At 41.9% G+C, this 20,306-nt stretch overlaps 1 protein-coding gene across 1 annotated transcript in view; it reads left to right on the plus strand.

Annotated features, from left to right (window-relative positions):
- Positions 1 to 20,098, plus strand: part of si:ch1073-396h14.1 (disintegrin and metalloproteinase domain-containing protein 10) — a 57,333-nt gene extending 37,235 nt beyond the window's left edge. Inside the window, exons 9-15 of the mRNA XM_021579496.2 lie at positions 5,344 to 5,507; positions 10,943 to 11,114; positions 12,698 to 12,842; positions 13,604 to 13,787; positions 14,405 to 14,504; positions 16,382 to 16,611; positions 18,359 to 20,098. Coding sequence (XP_021435171.2) covers positions 5,344 to 5,507; positions 10,943 to 11,114; positions 12,698 to 12,842; positions 13,604 to 13,787; positions 14,405 to 14,504; positions 16,382 to 16,611; positions 18,359 to 18,463 — 1,100 coding nt within the window. The 3' untranslated portion in view covers positions 18,464 to 20,098. The remainder of the gene's footprint in view (positions 1 to 5,343; positions 5,508 to 10,942; positions 11,115 to 12,697; positions 12,843 to 13,603; positions 13,788 to 14,404; positions 14,505 to 16,381; positions 16,612 to 18,358) is intronic.
- Positions 20,099 to 20,306: the final 208 nt, after the last annotated feature.

A 20,306-nucleotide genomic window follows, 5' to 3' on the forward strand; every position in this document is an offset into this window, starting at 1 on the left:
GGGCAGATGTAGAGCCTCGGTCTGATGCCATTAAAAGGTAATTGACCACCTTCACAAGTGCAGTCTCAGTGCTATGATGGGGTCTCAAACCAGATTGAAGCATTTTGTATACATTGCTTGTCCTCAGGAAGGCTGCGCAACAGCCTTTTCTAAAAATGTTGAGAGGAATGGAAGATTCGATATAGGCCGATAGTTTTTTTATATTTTCTGGTTCAAGGTTTGGCTTTTTCAAGAGAGGCTTTATTACTGCCACTTTTAGTGAGTTTGGTACACATCCGGTGGATAGAGAGCCGTTTATTATGTTCAACATAGGAGGGCCAAGCACAGGAAGCAGCTCTTTCAGAAGTTTAGTTGGAATAGGGTCCAGTATGCAGCTTGAAGGTTTAGAGGCCATGATTATTTTCATCATTGTGTCAAGAGATATAGTACTAAAACACTTGAGTGTCTCTCTTGATCCTAGGTCCTGGCAGAGTTGTGCAGACTCAGGACAACTGAGCTTTGAAGGAATAGGCAGATTTAAAGAAGAGTCTGTAATTTGCTTTCTAATAATCATCGTCTTTTCCTCAAAGAAGTTGATGAATTTATTCCTGCTGAAGTGAAAGCCATCCTCTCTTGGGGAATGCTGCTTTTTAGTTAGCTTTGTGACAGTATCAAAAAGGAATTTCGGATTGTTCTTATTTTCCTCAATTAAGTTGGAAAAATAGGATGATCGAGCAGCAGTAAGGGCTCTTCGATACTGCACGGTACTGTCTTTCCAAGCTAGTCGGAAGACTTCCAGTTTGGTGTGGCGCCATTTCCGTTCCAATTTTCTGGAGCTTGCTTCAGAGCTCGGGTATTTTCTGTATACCACGGAGCTAGTTTCTTATGACAAATGTTTTTAGTTTTTAGGGGTGCAACTGCATCTAGGGTATTGCGCAAGGTTTGATTGAGTTCCTCAGTTAGGTGGTTAACTGATTTTTGTCCTCTGGTGTCCTTGGGTAGACAGAGGGAGTCTGGTTGGACATTTGTGTTGTCTGTGAATTTATAGCACGACTTTTGATGTTCCTTGGTTGGGGTCTGAGAAGATTATTTGTTGCAATTGCAAACGTAATAAAATGGTGGTCCAATAGTCCAGGATTATGAGGAAAAACATTAAGATCCACACCATTTATTCCATGGGACAAAACTGGGTCCAGAGTATGACTGTGACAGTGAGTATGTCCAGAGACATGTTGGACAGTCCCAGGGTCCTTTGCTTATTGATGAGCTTTGAGGGCACTATGGTGTTGAACGCAGAGCTGTAGTCAATGAATAGCATTCTTACATGGGTGTTCCTTTTGTCCAGGTGGGAAAGGGAAGTGTGGAATACAATAGAGATTGCATTATCTGTGGAACTGTTAAGGCGGTGTGCAAATTGGAGTGGGTCTAGGGTTTCTGGGATAATGGTGTTGATGTGAGCCATAACCAGCCTTTCAACGCACTTCATGGCTACAGGCGTGAGTGTTATGGGTTGATAATAATTTAGGCAGGTTGCTTTAGTGTTCTTGGGCACAGGGACTATGGTGGTCTGCTTGAAACATATTGGTATTACAGACTCGGACAGGGAGAGATTGAAAATGTCAGTGAAGACACTTGCCAGTTGGTCAGCGCATGCTCGCAGTACACGTCCTGGTAATCTATCTGGCCCTGCGGCCTTGTGAATGTTACTCACATCGGCTGCGGAGAGCGTGATCACACAGTCTTCCGGAACAGCTGGTGCTCTCATGCATGTTTCAGTGTTACTTGCCTCGAAGAGAGCATAGAAGTAGTTTAGCTTGTCTGGTAGCCTTGTGTCACTGGGTAGCTCTCGGCTGTACATCCCTTTGTAGTCTGTAATGGTTTGCAAGCCCTGCAACACCCGACGAGCATCAGAGCCGGTGTAGTACGATTCGATCTTAGTCCTGTATTGACGCTTTGCCCGTTTGGTGGTTCGTCGGAGGGCATAGCGGTATTTCTTATAAGCTTCCGGGTTAGAGTCCTGCTCCTTGAAAGCGGCAGCTCTAGCCTTCAGCTCAGTGTGGATGTTGCTTGTAATCCATGGCTTCTGGTTGGGGTATGTTCGTACGGTTACTGTGGGGACGGCGTCATCGATGCACTTATTGATGAAGTCAGTGACTGATGTGGTGTACTCCTCAATGTCATTGGAGGAATCACAGAACATATTCCAGTCTGTGCTAGCAAAACAGTCCTGTAGCTTAGCATCTGCTTCATCTGACCACTTTTTTATTGATCGAGTCACTGGTGCTTCCTTCTTTAATTTTTGCTTGTAAGCAGGAATCAGGAGGATAGAATTATGGTCAGATGTTCCAAATGGAGGGCGAGGGAGAGCTTTGCATGCGTCTCTGTGCGTGGAGTAAAGATGGTCCAGAGTTTTTTCCCCTCTGGTTGCACATTTAACATGCTGATAAAAATTTGGTAAGACCGATTTAAGTTTCCCTGCATTAAAGTCCCCGGCCACTAGGAGCGTTGCCTTTATGTGAGTGTTTTCCTGTTTGCTTATGGCGGAATACATTGAGTGTTGTTTGAGTGCCAGCATCAGTCTGTGGTGGTATGTAGACAGCTACAAAAAATACAGATGAAAACTCTCTTGGTAGATAGATGGGTCTATAGCTTATCATGACTTCCTTCGATATCGTGCACCAGCTATTATTTACAAATATACATTGTCGACCGCCCCTTGTCTTACCAGACACCGCTGTTCTATTCTGCCGATACAGCGTATAACCAGCCAGCTGTATGTTGATAATGTCGTCGTTCAGCCACGACTCGGTGAAGCATAAGATATTACAGTCTTGAATGTACCGTTGGTAGTTAAATCTTCCCCGTAGGTCATCAATTTTATTTTCCAAAAATGGCATGTTTGCTAGCAGAATGGAAAGCAGTGGGGGTTTATTCGATCTCCTACGAATTCTCAGAAGGCAGCCCGCCCTCCGGATGCTTTTTCTCCGCCTTCTCTTCACGCAAATTATATGATGATCAAAATTGGAAGTACAACTATCCAAAGGTGCAGAATTATGGGCAATTACTATCCTTTTGTGCACCAAACAATTTCATACAATTTCAGAGTGATGGCTGGAACTGGGACCTTTCTGTTGCATTTCAAAGATGGTGGTAGAAAAAAACTGGTTGTTTTTGTCTTTGTATTTTCTTCTACCAGATCTATTGTGTTATATTCTCCTACATTCAATTCACATTTACACGAACTTCAAAGTGTTTCCTTTCAAATGGTACCAATAATATGCATATCCTTTCTTCAGTGCTTGAGCTACAGGCAGTTCGATTTGGGTATGTCATTTTAGGCGAAAATTGAAAAGGGGGGCTATCCCTAAGAATTAAAAACCCTTCTTTAATCTGTCTCCTCCCCTTCACCCACACTTATTGAAGTGGATTTAGGTGACATCAATAAGGGATCATCGTTTTCACCTGGATTCACCTGGTCAGTCTATGTCATGGAAAGAGCAGGTGTTCCTAATGTTTTATACACTCAGTGTATATGACTATAATGGTAATGTAGTAGTAGTGTAGTAGTAGTAGTAGTAGTAGTAGTAGTAGTAGTAGTAGTGGGAGTTGTATTACTAGAGGTGGTTATATTGCCTGGGGAACAATATAATTGGACATAAGTGTTGTCCTTCGCTCAATATAACCACCTCTAGCAAATATCCTTTGCTTGTGGCAATAGTGGCTGTGCCCCTTTGCAAATATATCTAGTGCCTATTGTGAAGCCAAGCCTAGTTAAATACTGTGAAGCCAAGCCTAGTTAAATACTGTGAAGCCAAGCCTAGTTAAATACTGTGAAGCCAAGCCTAGTTAAATACTGTGAAGCCAAGCCTAGTTCAATACTGTGAAGCCAAGCCTAGTTAAATACTGTGAAGCCAAGCCTAGTTAAATACTGTGAAGCCAATCCTAGTTAAATACTGTGAAGCCAAGCCTAGTTAAATACTGTGAAGCCAAGCCTAGTTAAATACTGTGAAGCCAAGCCTAGTTAAATACTGTGAAGCCAATCCTAGTTAAATACTGTGAAGCCAAGCCTAGTTAAATACTGTGAAGCCAAGCCTAGTTAAATACTGTGAAGCCAAGCCTAGTTAAATACTGTGAAGCCAAGCCTAGTTAAATAAAGGTTACATTGAAAAAATAAAATAAACAAAAAATATATATATTTTTAAAGCCAACTCCTATAGCCCATGTCAGTTTCATGACCAAAGCTTTTCTACGATCCACATACTGTAACAAAACGTGCCTCTCTGAAATGAGTGGTGGGCTAGCTGAAAGATGATGTCACAATACAGCATTCTGTGAGGAAAAGGCCAGCTGTTTGTAATTGGTGGCTGGTGGGATCGCATGCAGTGCAGGAGCATTATATAAGCCAACAAGTTAAGGCAAGTCACCGATACACAGACCCATCTGGCCGTGAGGCTTTTATCTGCCCCAGTGAGAACTTAGCCTGCCTTCTGGCCTGTCAAATCAAATCAAATGAATGTTTATTTGTCACGTGCGCTGAATACAACAGGTGTAGGCAGACCGTACAGTGAAATACTTACTTACAGGCTCTAACCAATAGTGCAAAAAGGTATTAAGTGAACAATAGGTCAGTAAAGAAATAAAAACAACAATAAAAAGACAGTGAGAAACAGTAGCGAGGCTATAAAAGTAGCGAGGCTATAAAAGTAGCGAGGCTATAAAAGTAGCGAGGCTACATACAGACACTGGTTAGTCAGGCTGATTGAGGTGGTACATACATGTAGATATGGTTAAAGTGACTATGTATATATGATGAACAGAGAGTAGCAGTAGCGTAAAGAGGGGTTGGCGGGTGGCGGGTGGTGGGTGGCGGGACTCAATGCAGATAGCCCGGTTAGCCAATGTGCGAGAGCACTGGTTGGTCAGGCCAATTGAGGTAGCATGCACATATGTACATGAATGTATAGTTAAAGTGACTGTGCATATATGATAAACGTCCATACTGTCCATACTTTCATTGATATTTAGGGGGCTGGGGACAACCTCAATAAAACATAAATACGGGCCTGTGGTGTTAAAGAGAAAGGTCAAGGTCACGTATGCAACCTATACTGTAAGCAATATAGTGAAGGGTGGACAGCCATAACACAGCTATTACAGTAGAAATGGCACATCAGTAACAACTAACACGTTCATGACTTTAAGCAACCCAGTGCAGCTGAGGTTTCTCACGCTTTATTTCTACTGCGCTGAACATGTTGTCTACATTCTGCCAAGGAAATTGCCCTTTCACCTAAATGATAGTATCAAGTCTAGACCCTATTCATACCTTATCTTTACTCTCCTTACTTTTCCCTTATATTTCAGGGAACTGGGGAGGGATTTGTTCGCGACACACTCTCATGCGGGATGGTAGCAACGCCAGTCTGAACACGGGCCTGATCACGCTGCAGAACTACGGCCAGTACCTGCCCCCCCAACACGTTCAGCTCACCCTGGCCCATGAACTGGGCCACAGCCTTGGCGCCCCTGTGAGTTCTGGACAGTATCACCCTTGGCTATCCTTAATGTTTTACCCCCATTGGAGTCCTAGCACTTTCCTTTACTTGTTATTTTACTGATGTTGGGTGTTATTTTACGGATACATGTCATTTCATCACATGACCTTTTTTGTTGTAGCGGTCGTGTTGCAGCTCTCTGCATTAATTCGTTGCAGGATTTGAACCCCTGTGCTCAAAGGTATTCTTATGTTTTGGAGTTCAGACAGTATGTGAAATAGCTGTTTTCACATGTTGAGCTTAAGTTTTCACATGTGAGGAGAATAATATGGTTTCATGTTTTTGCAGTTTTACATGTTAAGACTTTCATATCTGAGAATCAGATATGCCGTTTCACATGGTAAAAAAAAATCTCACTTTCACATTTGGAATTGTAGGTTCACATATGAAAATTAATCACGTGAAAATATAATTTGCAGGTTCACATGTAAGAAACCTCCACATGTGAAAATCTCACTTTCACATGTGGAATTGCTTTGTCACGAGTGAAAGTTTTTCATGTATGAAACTGCAGATTAGATTTTTACATGTGAAATTCAAATCTGCAGTTTCACATGAAAGAAAACATTCACGCCAATGTTTATAAACAAAGTAAATGTATACAAACATTGTATAGCCTTAAACCATGGTTAAAACTCTAATTGTTATATAATTGATGGCATCTTCTCCTTGCATCCATAGTGTAGTCTATTGATTTGAGATTGGTTGCATTTCTCCAGCCTCATCCCTCATCTCAGTGCTAGAGGCGTCACTAAAGACGCCCTGGTTCGAATCCAGGTTGTATCATAACTAGCTGTGATTTTACAATGCAAGCACAAATTAATTGTAAATGGATACCCAAAAATAGTTTTCAGTGCTTTTTAAAAATGTTTATGATAGCATAATGAAATAAAACGCCTCCTTCTTTCCTGCAATTTTCCCTCTTTGGTTATGTTACCCTGGCCTTTTTTTTCATTTGCAAGTTTTAGTGTATTCATTCCAGCAACATAGCACCCTATATTCTACTGCTGGTTTTCTTCTGAAGCTTAGCAGGGTAGGTCCTGGTCAGTCCCTGGATGGGAGAGCAGACATTTGTGAAAATAAACGTGAAGGAAAAACACGTCAAAAGTTAACGTGAAATTTCACACTTGTCCAAAAACCACGTGTTTTTTTGTGTATTTTTTGTTGTTGTAAGGAAGGCCTTTGGTAAAACAGGATTTGTTGTGTGTGTATATGTAGTATGACCAATCTCAATGATCTGTCAGTTCCGCATTTCCCACGTATTGAGCACACTTAACGCTACGTGGCTGTTTACATTATTCCTGAAGAAATCAGCAAATGATCCACTTCACTGCTGCAGATGTTATAAAAGTTGGTCTTTATTGACTAATGTATAGTGTTGAGCGATTAACCAAAATATGGGCATTTGTTTTGTTTTTAAACAACTAATTTACCTATGTAATTGACCTTATTATTATTTATTTTAATTATTTTAATTTAATTTCGTTAGGTTTTGTTAATGTGAGCTCTATGCGCACATTGTGCAGTTTCTGTAGAGATAACTTAGCTCAAGCCCATACTGTGAAATGTAAAAGGGAGTTGTAATTGTCACGAACGTCGTAGTGAGCGGACCAAGGCGCAGCATGAGTATAGTTCCACATATTTTTCATCTCCGTAAAACAGAACAATAAAGAAACAACGAACCGTGAAATCATGATGTGTGCACACAGGCAACTACACATAAACAATATCCCACCCAACACAGGTGGGGAAATGGCTAACTAAATATGAACCCTAATCAGAGGCAACGATAAACAGCTGCCTCTAATTGGGAACCATATTAGCACCAACATAGAAATATACATACTAGAACACCCCCTAGTCACGCCCTGACCTACTACACCATAGAGAACCAAGGGCTCTCTATGGTCAGGGCGTGACAGTAATTTCCAACAGGCCAATATTCTACATAGTTTAGAGCAGAAACCGTTGTAATTAATTACAATGACCATAATCCATTGCAAACCTACTTGTCCAGTCTGAGTGTTTCTTTTAGCCTGCTACATAAAAGATACAGAAGGATGAGAGATGTAGAGGGATAGATGGACAGTGAGCAGTTGCTTCCCAAGGTACTGTATCTCTACCTAAAAATAAATGACCTAAGTGATTGATAGTTGGTATTCAGCAGTCAAAAGACTATGCCTTATTTGCTACTAAAATTGTGATTTTGTCAGACAGAATAAGCCGCAGACAGAATATACACAACAACTTATAAATAAATTATGGTTAACAAGTGATAAGCAGTAATGTTCAGTCACTACCATCATGGGACTTTTATTCATTGTTTTATTCTGTGTTGTTACAGCATTCAACCCACAGAATGCCTAGTGCATTCAATGTATAAAAAAAACAAGAATCTAAACCGAAATCCGTGATTGATTTTTATTAATCGAACCAATCTCTAAAGCACTAATCGCTCAGCATTACTAATGATTAGTGCATTTGGAAAGTATTTGTGTTACGTTATAGCTTAATTCTAAAATAGATTTAATAACAATTAATCTACACACAATACCCCATAATGACGAAGAGAAAGCAGGTTTTTACAAATTTTTGCATGTCAGAACAAAAACCAAGCAATGAGGTCGAAGGAAATGTCGTAGAGCTCCGAGACAGGATTGTGTCAAGGCACAGATCTGGGGAACACAGTGGCTCCATCCTTCTAAAATGGAAGAAGTTTGGAACCAACAAGACTCTTCCCAGCCAATCTGAGCTATTGGGGGAGAAGGACCTTAGTCAGGGAGGTGACCAAAAACCAGATGGTCACTGACAGAGCTCCAGAGTTCCTCTGTGGAGATGGGAGAACCTTCCAGAAGGACAACCATCTCTGCAGCACTCCACCAATCAGGCCTTTATGGTATAGTGCCCAAACGGAAGCCACTCCTCAGCAAAAAGCACATGACGGCCCGCTTGGAGTTTGCCAAAAGGCACCTAAAGGACTTGCCGACCATGAGAAACAAGATTCTCTGGTTGGATGAAACCAAGATTGAACTCTTTAGCCTGAATGTCAAACATCACGTCTGGAGGAAACCTGGCACCATCCCTACGGAGAAGGATGGTGTTGACAGCATCATGCTGTGGGGAGCTTTTTCAGCGGCAGGGACTGGGAGACTAGTCAGGATGGAGGGAAAAATGAAAGGAGCAATGTACAGAGAGATCCTTGATGAAAACCTGCTCCAGAGCACTCAGGACCTCAGACTGGGGCGAAGGTTCACCTTCCAACAGGACACCAACCCTAAGCACTCATGAATCAAGGCTGTAATCGCTGCCAAAGGTGCTTCAACAAAATACTGAGTAAAGTGTCTGAAAACGTATGTAAATGTGTAAATTATTTTATTTTTAAAACATTTGCAAAAATGTAAAAAAAATCTCGTTTAGCTTTGTCATTGTGGAGTATTGTGTGTAGAGTGATGAGGAAAACAATCAATTGAATATATATTAGAATAAGGCTGTATCGTAATAAAATGTCAAGGGGTCTGAATACTTTCCGAATGCACTGTATGTTATAAAGTCTTGGCACATGCTCACTCACTAGCTTACACATTATATTTTTACATTTTCTCCCTCACCAAAAGTGTTGTTTGCAGAACATTACATTTTTACATTTTAGTAATTTTGCAGATGTTCTTATCCAGAGTGACTTACAGGAGCAAGTAGAGTTAAGTGCATTGCTCAAGGGCACATGTTTCACCTAATCGGCTCGGTGATTTTGGTTACTGGCTCAATGCTCTTATCTTAACTGATAGGCTACCTGTCACCCATTATTGGTACCCCTTACAGAAACCCCCCCACACACCCACTTTCCCTCCATAACCACCAGCAGCACCATCTACGACCTTTCTCCCACTGCCTCAAATGCCAACATTCCATCCCCCTCCCTATACCCTGCTCCCACAGAGATGTTATTCACACTTCCATAGGCAGCAATGGATTCTTCCCAGGCGTTCCTGCACAGATTAGTTCTGCTACAGCATGTCGGTCTGTGGCCCTTTTATAAATCCAGCAGGTTCTTGGCTGAACGGTGCAGTACCCCGGGTCCACTGACAGGCATGCCTCATTGTTTCCAGATGGAGGATGGGATAGGGCACAGAGAGATCAGAGGGCCTGCTTCACCTGAGATGTATGATGAGGGGGAAGGGGGAGGTAAGGGGTCTGAGGGGAGAGAGGGAGCCAGGCCTTTGGCCTACTTTGGTAATGATATTCTCTCCCATAGTCCCATAGTGTCTGGAAACCCTCTTGCTATCCTTAATGTGACAGCATGGCCCTCCGAGAGATAGAGGGAAGAGAGAGGGAAGAGTGAGAGAAGAACCTAACAAAGGGCCCTCAGTCATTTGTCTACACATAGTTTATTTGCCCCTTAAACTGTTCTTAGTGATTACAATCCCAGTCCATATTAACATCTCAACAGCAGATTTAAACACATGAACGATCGGACCTCGTCATTTGTTCTGGTAGATAATCAGAGAAAGTTGGTCTTGGAGAGATTCAGAGAAGGCCTCAGGGCTGTATCTATATGTGCTGTCCTGGGTGTGTCGTTTGTTATGAGAACATTGTATTCCTCTTCCAGAACCATGGCCAACAGTGACACAGCACTTTTGTCTCTCTCTTAAAATGACCTTCATTTAAGTTAACAAGCGTTTGTATCCAGCAATAAAGAGAGTCATTTTTAGTCTTAAGACTGTGATCGAATCCCCGAGCTGACAAGGTAAAAATCTGTCTTTCTGACCCTAAACAAGGCAGTTAACCCACTGTTCCTAGGCCGTCATTGTAAATAATAATTTGTTCTTAACTGACTTGCTAGGTTAAATAAAGGATACATCTTGGGGGCTCCCGAGTGGCGCAGCTGTCAAAGGCACTGCATCTCAGTGCTAGAGTCATCACTACAGACCCTGGTTCGATTTCAGGCTGTATCACAACCGGCCGTGGTTGGGAGTCCCATAGTGTGGTGCACAATTGGCCCAGCGTCATCCGGGTTAGGGTTTGGCCAGGGTAGGCCAAACCCTCATTGTAAATAATAATTTGTTCTTACTATTTTACAATTGTAACGATATTCGTCTTCCTCTGACGAGGAGTACTAAAACAAAGACATAATAAAATAACTAAGGTCAGAACGTGACAACAATGAGTTCAGTAGTTGTTTTCTCAGAATCACCCCATACAAATCCCTCCAATAGTTTTACTTTTAATGAAAAAAGATGTTCAGTAATAACTTCCTTTTCATCTGGTGAAAATTATTGAATTTGACATAAATATGTTTGAATATGAGGGCCCCAATGTCCATAATCTTGTACTAGAAGGAGACAAAACTTCTTGAGCTCATTCTACTGTGAAGTAGAACCTTTATGTTCTGTGTTGTATTTGCTTCTCAGCATGATGAAGGTTTGGATTGTGGGAACCTGGGTTCTTCTGGAGGGAAAGGCAGGTTCTTGATGTTCCCTCACGCTACCAATGAGGTCCGGGAGAACAACGATAAGTTCTCTCCCTGCAGCATCAAGCATATCAGCCGAGTCCTGAAAGTCAAGAAGGATGACTGCTTTGTGGGTGAGGCTCTACATGTAGGTCTAAACAAACCAGACCTCCTCTGTGGAAAAGAGGACATCAATAGAATGTAGTGTTCTGTTTCTCTACAGTGCCTTCAGAAAGTATTCTTACCCATTTACTTTTTCCACATTTTGTTGTGTGAAAGCCTGAATTTAATTGATTAAATGTATAATTTTTTGTCACTTCCCTACACACAATACCTGATAATGTCAAAGTGGAATTATGTTTTTCAAAATGTTTACAAATTAATTAAAAATGAAAAGCTTAAGTCAAAATTATTCAACCACTTTGTTATGGCATGCCTAAATAAGTTCAGGAGTAAAAATCACATAATCACATAGTAAATTGCATGTTCTCATTCCATCCGCAATATTAGTGTTAAACGTGATTTTTGAATAACTACCTCATCTCTTTACCCCACACATACAATTATCTTTAAGGTCCCTCAGTCGAACAATGAATTTTTCAACACAGATTCAACCACAAAGACCAGGGAGGTTTTCCAATGCCTAACAAAGAAGGGCCCCTATTGGTAGATGGGTAAACATAAAAAGCAGACATTTATTATCCCTTTGAGCATGGTTATTATAATTACACGTTGGATGGTGTATCAATACACCCAGTCACTGCAAAGATACAGGCGTTGTTCCTAACTCAGTTGCCGGAGAGGAAGGAAACGGCTCAGGGATTTCACCATGAGGCCAATGGTGACTTTAAAACAGTTACAGAGTTTAATGGCTGTGATAGGACAAAACTGTGGATGGATCAACAACATTGTAGTTACTCCACAATACTAACCTAACTAATAGAGTGAAAAGAAGGAAGCCTGTACAGAATAAAAGTATTCCAAAACATGCATCCTGTTTGCAACAAGGCAACAAGTATCTGCTTTTCACCAGACAATGGAAGATCAATTCCCCTTTCAGCAGGACAATAACCTTAAACACAAGGCCAAATCTACACTGAAGTTGCTTACCAAGAAGACAAAGAATGGCCGAGTTACAGTTTTGACTTAAATCTACTTGAAAATCTATGGCAAGACCTGAAAATGGTTGTCTAGCAATGATCAACAACCAATTTGACAGAGCTTGAAGAATTTTGAAAATAATTATGGGTGAATGTTGCACAATCCAGGTGTGGAAAGCTCCTAAAGACACAGAAAGACTCACAGCTGTAATCGCTGCCAAAGGTGCTACTACAAAGTATTGACTCAAAGAAATATCTAATTACATAAGTATTCACACCTTTATTTCATTTTCAATAAATTTGCAAAAATGTATAAAAATGTGTTTTACATTGTCATTATGGGGTATTGTGTGTAGATTGGTGGGATAAAAAAATATGTTTTAATCAATTTCGATTTTTCAGGCTGTAACAACAAAATATGGAATAAGTCAAATGGTATGAATACTTTCTGAAGGCACTGTATCTCTCTGTGTCTCTCTCTCTCTGGGTATCTCTCTCTCTCTCTCTCTGGATCTGATTTATTCCAATCATTTATGAAGATACCACAGGACATCTACATGAGTCAGCAGTGTTGAGATGAGCTAATGTGTGTGGCTATATGTGTTCTGTCCTGTCAGTCAGTGATCAGCCCATCTGTGGGAATCAGATCGTGGAGGAGGGGGAGGAGTGTGACGTGGGCCACAACGAGACAGACCTCTGCTGCCACAGCGCCAAGGAATCTGTGGGCATCCAGTGTCGCCTGAAACCTGACAAGAAGTGCAGGTAACTTCGGTTCCAAAGTTTCGCAATTAAAATCAGTAGTAGGATTAAAATTGTCCCTTTGCAATTTGCTGATTCTAGATCTGTTTCTATGGGTAATTTCTATATAGAGTTACATAACATCACCCATGGAAAATTTTTGTCAAATCAAATCAAATGTATTTATATAGCCCTTCGTACATCAGCTGACATCTCAAAGTGCTGTACAGAAACCCAGCCTAAAACCCCAAACAGCAAGCAATGCGAGAGAGAATTAGAGAGAGCATACTTAAATTCACACAGGACACCGGATAAGACAGGAGAAGTACTCCAGATATAACAAACTGACCCTAGCCCCTGACACATAAACTACTGCAGCATAAATACTGGAGGCTGAGACAGGAGGGTTCAGGAGACACTGTGGCCCCATCCGATGATACCCCCGGACAGGGCCAAACAGGAAGGATATAACCCCACCCACTTTGCCAAAGCACAGACCCCACACCACTAGAGGGATATCTTCAACTACCAACTTACCATCCTGAGACAAGGCTGAGTATAGCCCACAAAGATCTCCGCCACGGCACAACCCAAGGGGTTGTGGGTCAAAGCAGAGTTGTGGTTGTGGCTGTGAGGATAATTACCTCTATCTTACCATTCAAAAACAAAACAGTAAATCACAATACACCCAGTAATTGTCTCTCTTTGTATATCTGTCCGTCCGCCCACCTGCCTGTTTGTCTCTCTGTCTATCTGTCTGTTTGTTTTTCTGTCTGTCCCCTCAGTCCCAGTCAGGGTCTGTGCTGTGGGCCAGCGTGTGTCTTGAAACCGTCAGGGGTCAGCTGTGAGGAGGAGTCAGACTGTCAGCTGGAGAGTATTTGCTCTGGTCTCTCCCCCATCTGCCCCGAGCCTGTGGCCAAGGCCAACATGACCATATGCAGTCTGGGCACCCGGGTGTGTCTCAACGGGGTGAGCACCGTAGGAGGGCCAGACGATGACTCAACATTTTCACCCATTGCACCCACTGTCTCATTGCGACGACATTCCAAGTCAACAGTATCCACTTTCACAGGATCTGTTGTCCTTGGTTGCCAATTTGAGTACATTTTCTCAATGTTTTCACCCATTCAGATGATAAATGGGGTTCTGAGTTTGGAAAGTTGTTCTGAATGTGAAGATTGCTCAACTTTTTCAATGTAAAATACATACGTATGGCTCTCTATGGGGGCATAAATATTGAAATATAAGATTTGGACCAGAACACATTTCTGAGGCTGCCTGGAGCCAAGTTAACTGAATACAGATGTTTAGGATTTGTGGAAATGAGCAGGCCTGTCCTGCATTTTTGTCTGTGAGACTTCACTGGTGGCCATAATGTACTAGAGCTCATCCAGGCTAGAGCTCATCCATTCTCTTTATGTCTTCTCCCCTCTCTCCTCTATTTCACCATCCCTCTTTCCCTCTCTCTCTCTATCCTTCCACTCCTCTTCCCCTATCCTTTTCCCTTTCTCCATCTCTCTATCTCTCTCTCTCCCTCCTTCACTCTCTCCTATCTTTTTCTCTCCATTTCTCCCTCTATTTCTCAGAACTGTGCTAAATCACTGTGTGTGAGGTACGGCCTAGAGCAGTGTGACTGTCTGGGAGAGTCCAAAAACGAAAAGTGCCACATGTGCTGTCAACAGCCGGGTAAGCACTGTCATGACGTTGGCCTGGGGGTAGATTTATGACAGTCAAAAATACCTCTTCCCCCCTTTTTCCTCTCTCTACCCTACTGATGTGAAATTTGAAAACCCCTTGATTAACATACAGATTCTGGGAACATCAGAAGGTGGGGGGAAATTAACTATATTCTGGTAATCTGACCAATTGAAAATATGCGGTGGTACTTAATGAATATGATGTAAGTTCGGTTGTCATCTGGGACAATTCTCATCAATGATAGGATGACATAAACTCTACAGTGGAAAGTCTACACATCAGAGTTATCGGATTCACATGGAATTGTTGTTCAATTTAAATGTTTGAATATAAAATTATTGGTGAAGAGATTAAATGTAATTTTAGCTTCCAAATGAGAGATTTGGGTTTTCATAAGGTTAGGGCTCTGCTCAATCAGTGGCCCGCCCCTGTGAAGAGTCATGGGTTATAAAACTTTTCAGACACACCCTTCTCCCTCCACTATATAAAGCCTTGACAAAAAGTAACCTCCTGTTCCGAGGATGTGAGGACGACGGTTTGATGTCAGAATGGTTCAGATAATAACTGCAGAACGAAGCCAACATCAGCGTGAGCTTTGGTTGCGAATGGTATGCACTTTGAACTCTTATTCACTACAGAAGTGATACCTCCTAGCCGTTGAGTTAGCAACAGCAGCTGCAAATGAGGGTTAGGAAGGAACAGACAGAGTATCCCGTCTATCACACAACTACGTTACTACAACGTATCCAATTGACCATCAGAGACATTCTTCAAAGGACAAAGGACTCGGTTTGGCAACACGGCCTTCCATCTACCACCAACCTACCGAAGTGCAGCTCAGAGTAAATATTTATTGCATTTTCCTTTTCCAAATGGCCGGTAATTTAGGATGCATAAAGTACTGTATTTACGATAGCACAGCTTCTTCCTTTGGTCCTCAGTCTTCCCGCTCTTTCACTCAAACCCAGCCCTTTCCTTTTGTGTAACCAGCTGTCATATCTGTTCCGCCCGCTAGGGACGTTTTCCTTTCTGACGTAATTTGTAATCAAGGTATGATTCATTCTGTGAATATGTAATTCTGTGTGATTAGTTGGTATTTAGTAAATAAATAATGAAACCCAATTTTGTATTGCTGATTCAACTTGTTAGCCAGGGTTCGTGCAGATAACCAAGAATTTACAATTTTCAGATGAGACTGAATGACGATTAATATTGACTGCTATTGATGTAAAATATTACTAGGTCTTTAAGAGTTTATTCGGAAGATAACAGCTCTATAAATATTATTTCGTGGTGCCCCGACTCTCTAGTTAATTACATTTACATGATTAGCTCAATCAGGTAATATTAATTACGGAGAAATTATTTTATAGAATAGCATATCATATCACTTAATCCGGCATAGCCAAAGACACGACAGCACAATCCCTCTTCTCCTCCCTCACCCTCGTTTCCTCTGATGTGCTTAGATCTGGAGAATGGGGCAGCAGGGTAGCCTAGTGGTTAGAGAGTTGGACTAGTTACCGAAAGGTTGCAAGTTCAAATCCCCGAGCTGACAAGGTACAAATCTGTCGTTCTGCAGTGCAGTTTAACCCACTGCTCCTAGGCCGTCATTGAAAATAAGAATTTGTTCTTAACTGACTTGCCTAGTAAAATAAAAAATGTGTTTATGATTGGGGAAAAAACATTTGCTTTGAGGTTCCCATCATAATACATCCTTCTGTTCGAACATCTGACGTGCTGTGTAAAAGTTCAATTTAACAAGGATAAGGAGCTTAGTTACAAATGTGTGCATGTGCTTTTCCACTCAGTAAACTCAATCATTTCATCTATAACAAAATGTTCACTGTATTTCTTCACCTCAGACAAGCCTGCAACCTGCGCCAGCACCACATCCTCTGTCTTGACCAGGCATTTCCAGGGAAAGCGTGTAGCCTTGGTTGCCGGGGCACCGTGTTCAGCCAAGCAGGGCTACTGCGACATGTTCCAGGTGTGTCGCATCCTGGACGCTGACGGGCCCATCGCCAGGCTGAAGAACTCCTTTCTCCACCTGGTAGACCTGGATGAGTTTGATGACCTGGCTGAGTGGATAAAGGTTTGTTATATGTTTGTTGTGCTTTAGGGGGTCGTCTATCTATCTAAAAACATTTCCACTGCATTTCAACCCTACCACAAAAGGACCAGCTGACATCATGTCAGTGATTATCTCGTTAACACAGGTGTGAGTGTTGACGAGGACAAGGCTGGAGATCACACTGTCATGCTGATTGAGTTTGAATAACAGACTGGAAGCTTCAAAAGGACGGTGGTGCTTAGAATCATTGTTCTTCCTCTGTCAATCATGGTTACCTGCAAGGAAACACGTGCTGTCATCATTGCTTTGCACAAAAAGGGCTTCACAGGCAAGGATATTGCTGCCAGGAATTAGGAATGGCAGCAGGCAGGTGAGAGTGCATCTGCACGCACAGTGAGGCGAAGACGTTTGGAGGATAGCCTGGTGTCAAGAAGGGCAGCAAAGAAGTCACTTCTCTCCAGGAAAAACATCAGGAACAGACTGATATTCTGCAAAAGGTACAGGGATTGGACTGCTGAGGACTGCGGTAAAGTAATTTTCTCTGATGAATCCCCTTTCTGATTGTTTGGGGCATCCGGGATTAAGCTTGACCGGAGAAGACAAGGTGAGCGCTACCATTAGTCCTGTGTCATGCCAACAGTAAAGCATCCTGAGACCATTCATGTGTGGGGTTGCTTCTCAGCCAAGGGAGTGGGCTCACTGACATTTTTGCCTAAGAACACAGCCATGAATAAAGAATGGTACCAACACATCCTCCGAGAGCAACTTCTCCCAACCATCCAGGAACAGTTTGGTGACTAACAATTGCCATAATTGCCATAAGGCAAAAGTGATAACTAAGTGGCTCGGGGAAGAAAACATCGATATTTTGGGTCCATGGCCAGGAAACACCCCAGACCTTAATCCCATTGAGAACTTGTGGTCAATCCTCAAGAGGCGGGTGGACAAACAGAAACCCATAAATTCTGATAAACTCCAAGCATTGATTATGAAAGAATGGGCTGCCATCAGTTAGGATGTGGCCCAGAAGTTAATTGACAGCATGCCAGGGATTGCAGAGGTCTTGAAAAAGACGGGTCAACACTGCAAATATTGACTCTGCATCAACTTGATGTAATTGTCAATAAAAGCCTTTGACACGTATGAAATGCTTGTAATTATACTTCAGTATTCCATAGTAACATCTGACAACAACAAAAAATACACTGAAGCAGCAAACTTGGTGGAATCTAATACTTGCGTCATTCTCAAAACATTCTCAAAACTTGGCCACGACAATAGAAAGCTTCCTCTGTTGATGTTCTTCGTTCAGATGTTCCAGCCTCAGTTGGCTTTGAGCTTTGGTCTTGCTAGAAAGCGCAGCGAATCAGGAATGCCCACAGGGATTTAAAAGATCTGTTCATGTGCGTCATGTTGAGTTAGTGAGATGGTGACACCTACTAGTGCTTAGATTTACCGCTCACACAATTGGTTTGGGAGCCATGCCAGTTAATGGTTATTAGGCTGTGAAATGGCAATAGTAGTGTTTCCATACCACAGATGAATCGGCTACTGCATACCCATTGGTTCCATCCAAATGAGTGTGACACATAACGAATTCTAGCTGACTAACATCCTGTAACAAATGGGTTCTTGAAGAACAGAACACGTCAAGTCAATGTGAATTAAAGTAAATTGCAGTGGTGTTTTGACTATTTAACAGCTGACAATAGCAGATTGGAACTAAAGTGGGTAAGTGTTTGACTTGTTGTGCTCTTGTCTTCTGCAGACTCACTGGTGGGCCATTCTCTTGGTCATCATGACTCTGTCTGCCGTGATGGTCAGCACCGTGTGCCTGTGTGGACGTACCCTGGACATGGGTGACCCAGAGTAACCACTGTAGCTCCAACAGTGGCAGTTGGTGCCATTCAAGATTAGGGAGAGCGACAAATTTTTTATGAGCATGGCCTTATTTCGATTACAGCATATTGGATGACTGCCATTCATATTCCCTTCACCCAGCTCAATGGAACATCGATAGGCTTAGGCTACTACATGATACTCGAATTGCCCCTATACCCATCATGAGGTTGCTACAACCTAGCCTAAAAATGAACGTTTATAACGTAGGTGCACAGGTCTAGAGACAAATTGGAGTAATCACATTCACATTCAATTCTGCCTTGCACACTCTTGCCTGTATCTATCTGATCTGGGGTGTAATCATTAGTCCAAGCAGTTAGAAAACGTTCAGTTTTGCAACTAAAACTATAGTTTCTATTGGACAAATTCAGGTATGTCCCTCCCCATTTCATTCTGTTTGCTTCCGTTTAAGAAACGTTTTGTAACAGAACCGGCGGAATGAATACTCCCCTGATCACCTGCACACATAGTTCACTTTCATAGCAGCCACATACAGCATCATCACTTTGCTCGTTGTATAATTAATTCTCGCATCTACGCGCTCTCCTTCTCTCACCTTTTTCCTTCACTTGTGGACTTCAGTTTATAACTCAACAGCTGTCTGTGACTAGGCACAAAAACCTATCCAAGCCAAACCTTCATACCATAACCACTAACCCCTACACAGCCTACATCGTTGTCACCATATTAACGTTATAGTCGTTAAACTATAACTAATGAGTTAGTAAACCCACAATCCAAGCCATGTGTACAATTACACAGTACAGTGTACAGCAAGCAGTTTAGCAGTTACCACAGCGGGCCCAGGTAGCAATATATTTATAAAACCAAAAGCTTACCTTGACTTTGAAGAGTTCCAGTGTTGGAAAGCCTTAGCCAGCTAGCTAACATAAATAGCATTCCTCTCTGTTTCAGTCAGGTTGTTGAGTAGGCTAAATTAGCTGCATTAGTTAAGTAAGTGAAAGGGGTAAATTAAGAATTAAAAAAATACAACGAAATATATCTCTCTGCTGCTTCTTAATTTTTTAAGAAATGTATTTCTTCAAAACAGTTAAACTAGTGTCTTTCTCTTTAAGTCAACTTCTCAGCACACTAGCTTGTGCTTTCAGTAATAGATTAATTCTCTGATCATTTGATTGGATGGACAAGATGTTAGTTCATACTGCAAGAACTCTGATAGGTTGGAGGATGTCAGAGGTGGGATCAATACACTATCATTCAAGTCTCAATTCGAGTCCCAAGTCGAACTGGTTGAGTCTCGAGTCAAGTCCAAGTCGTGCATTCTAAAGCAAGTCAAGTCGAGTAGAGTCACCCGTTTTTTCAAGTCAAGTCTCAAGTCAGTAAATAAATAAGCTATACATGCAATGACTTGTTCAACTTTTTCTGTTTAATGAGGCTACCAGACTGCACTTTTCATTATTTTGTCTACAACATATTTTGATAAATTTCAAGCAATTTTGACATACCAAAAGACAAGTAATTTCACATTTAAATAAGTATTCAGACCCTTTATTCAGTACTTTGTTGAAGCACCTTTGGCAGCGATTACAGCATAGAGTATTCTTGGGTATGACGCTACAAGCTACTTGTATTTGGGGGGTTTCTCCCATTCTTCTCTGCAGATCCTCTCAAGCTTGGATGGTTGGATGGGGAGCATTGCTGCACAGCTATTTTCAGGTCGCTTCAGAGATGTTCGATCGGGTTCAAGTCTGGGCTCTGGCGGGCCACTCAAGGATATTGAGAGACTTGTTCCGAAGCCAGCCCTGCGCTGTCGTGGCTGTGTGCTTAGGGTCGTTGTCCTATTTGAAGGTGAC

Source organism: Oncorhynchus mykiss, chromosome 1 (assembly GCF_013265735.2).
Source record: "Oncorhynchus mykiss isolate Arlee chromosome 1, USDA_OmykA_1.1, whole genome shotgun sequence".
Classification (NCBI taxonomy): domain Eukaryota; kingdom Metazoa; phylum Chordata; class Actinopteri; order Salmoniformes; family Salmonidae; genus Oncorhynchus; species Oncorhynchus mykiss.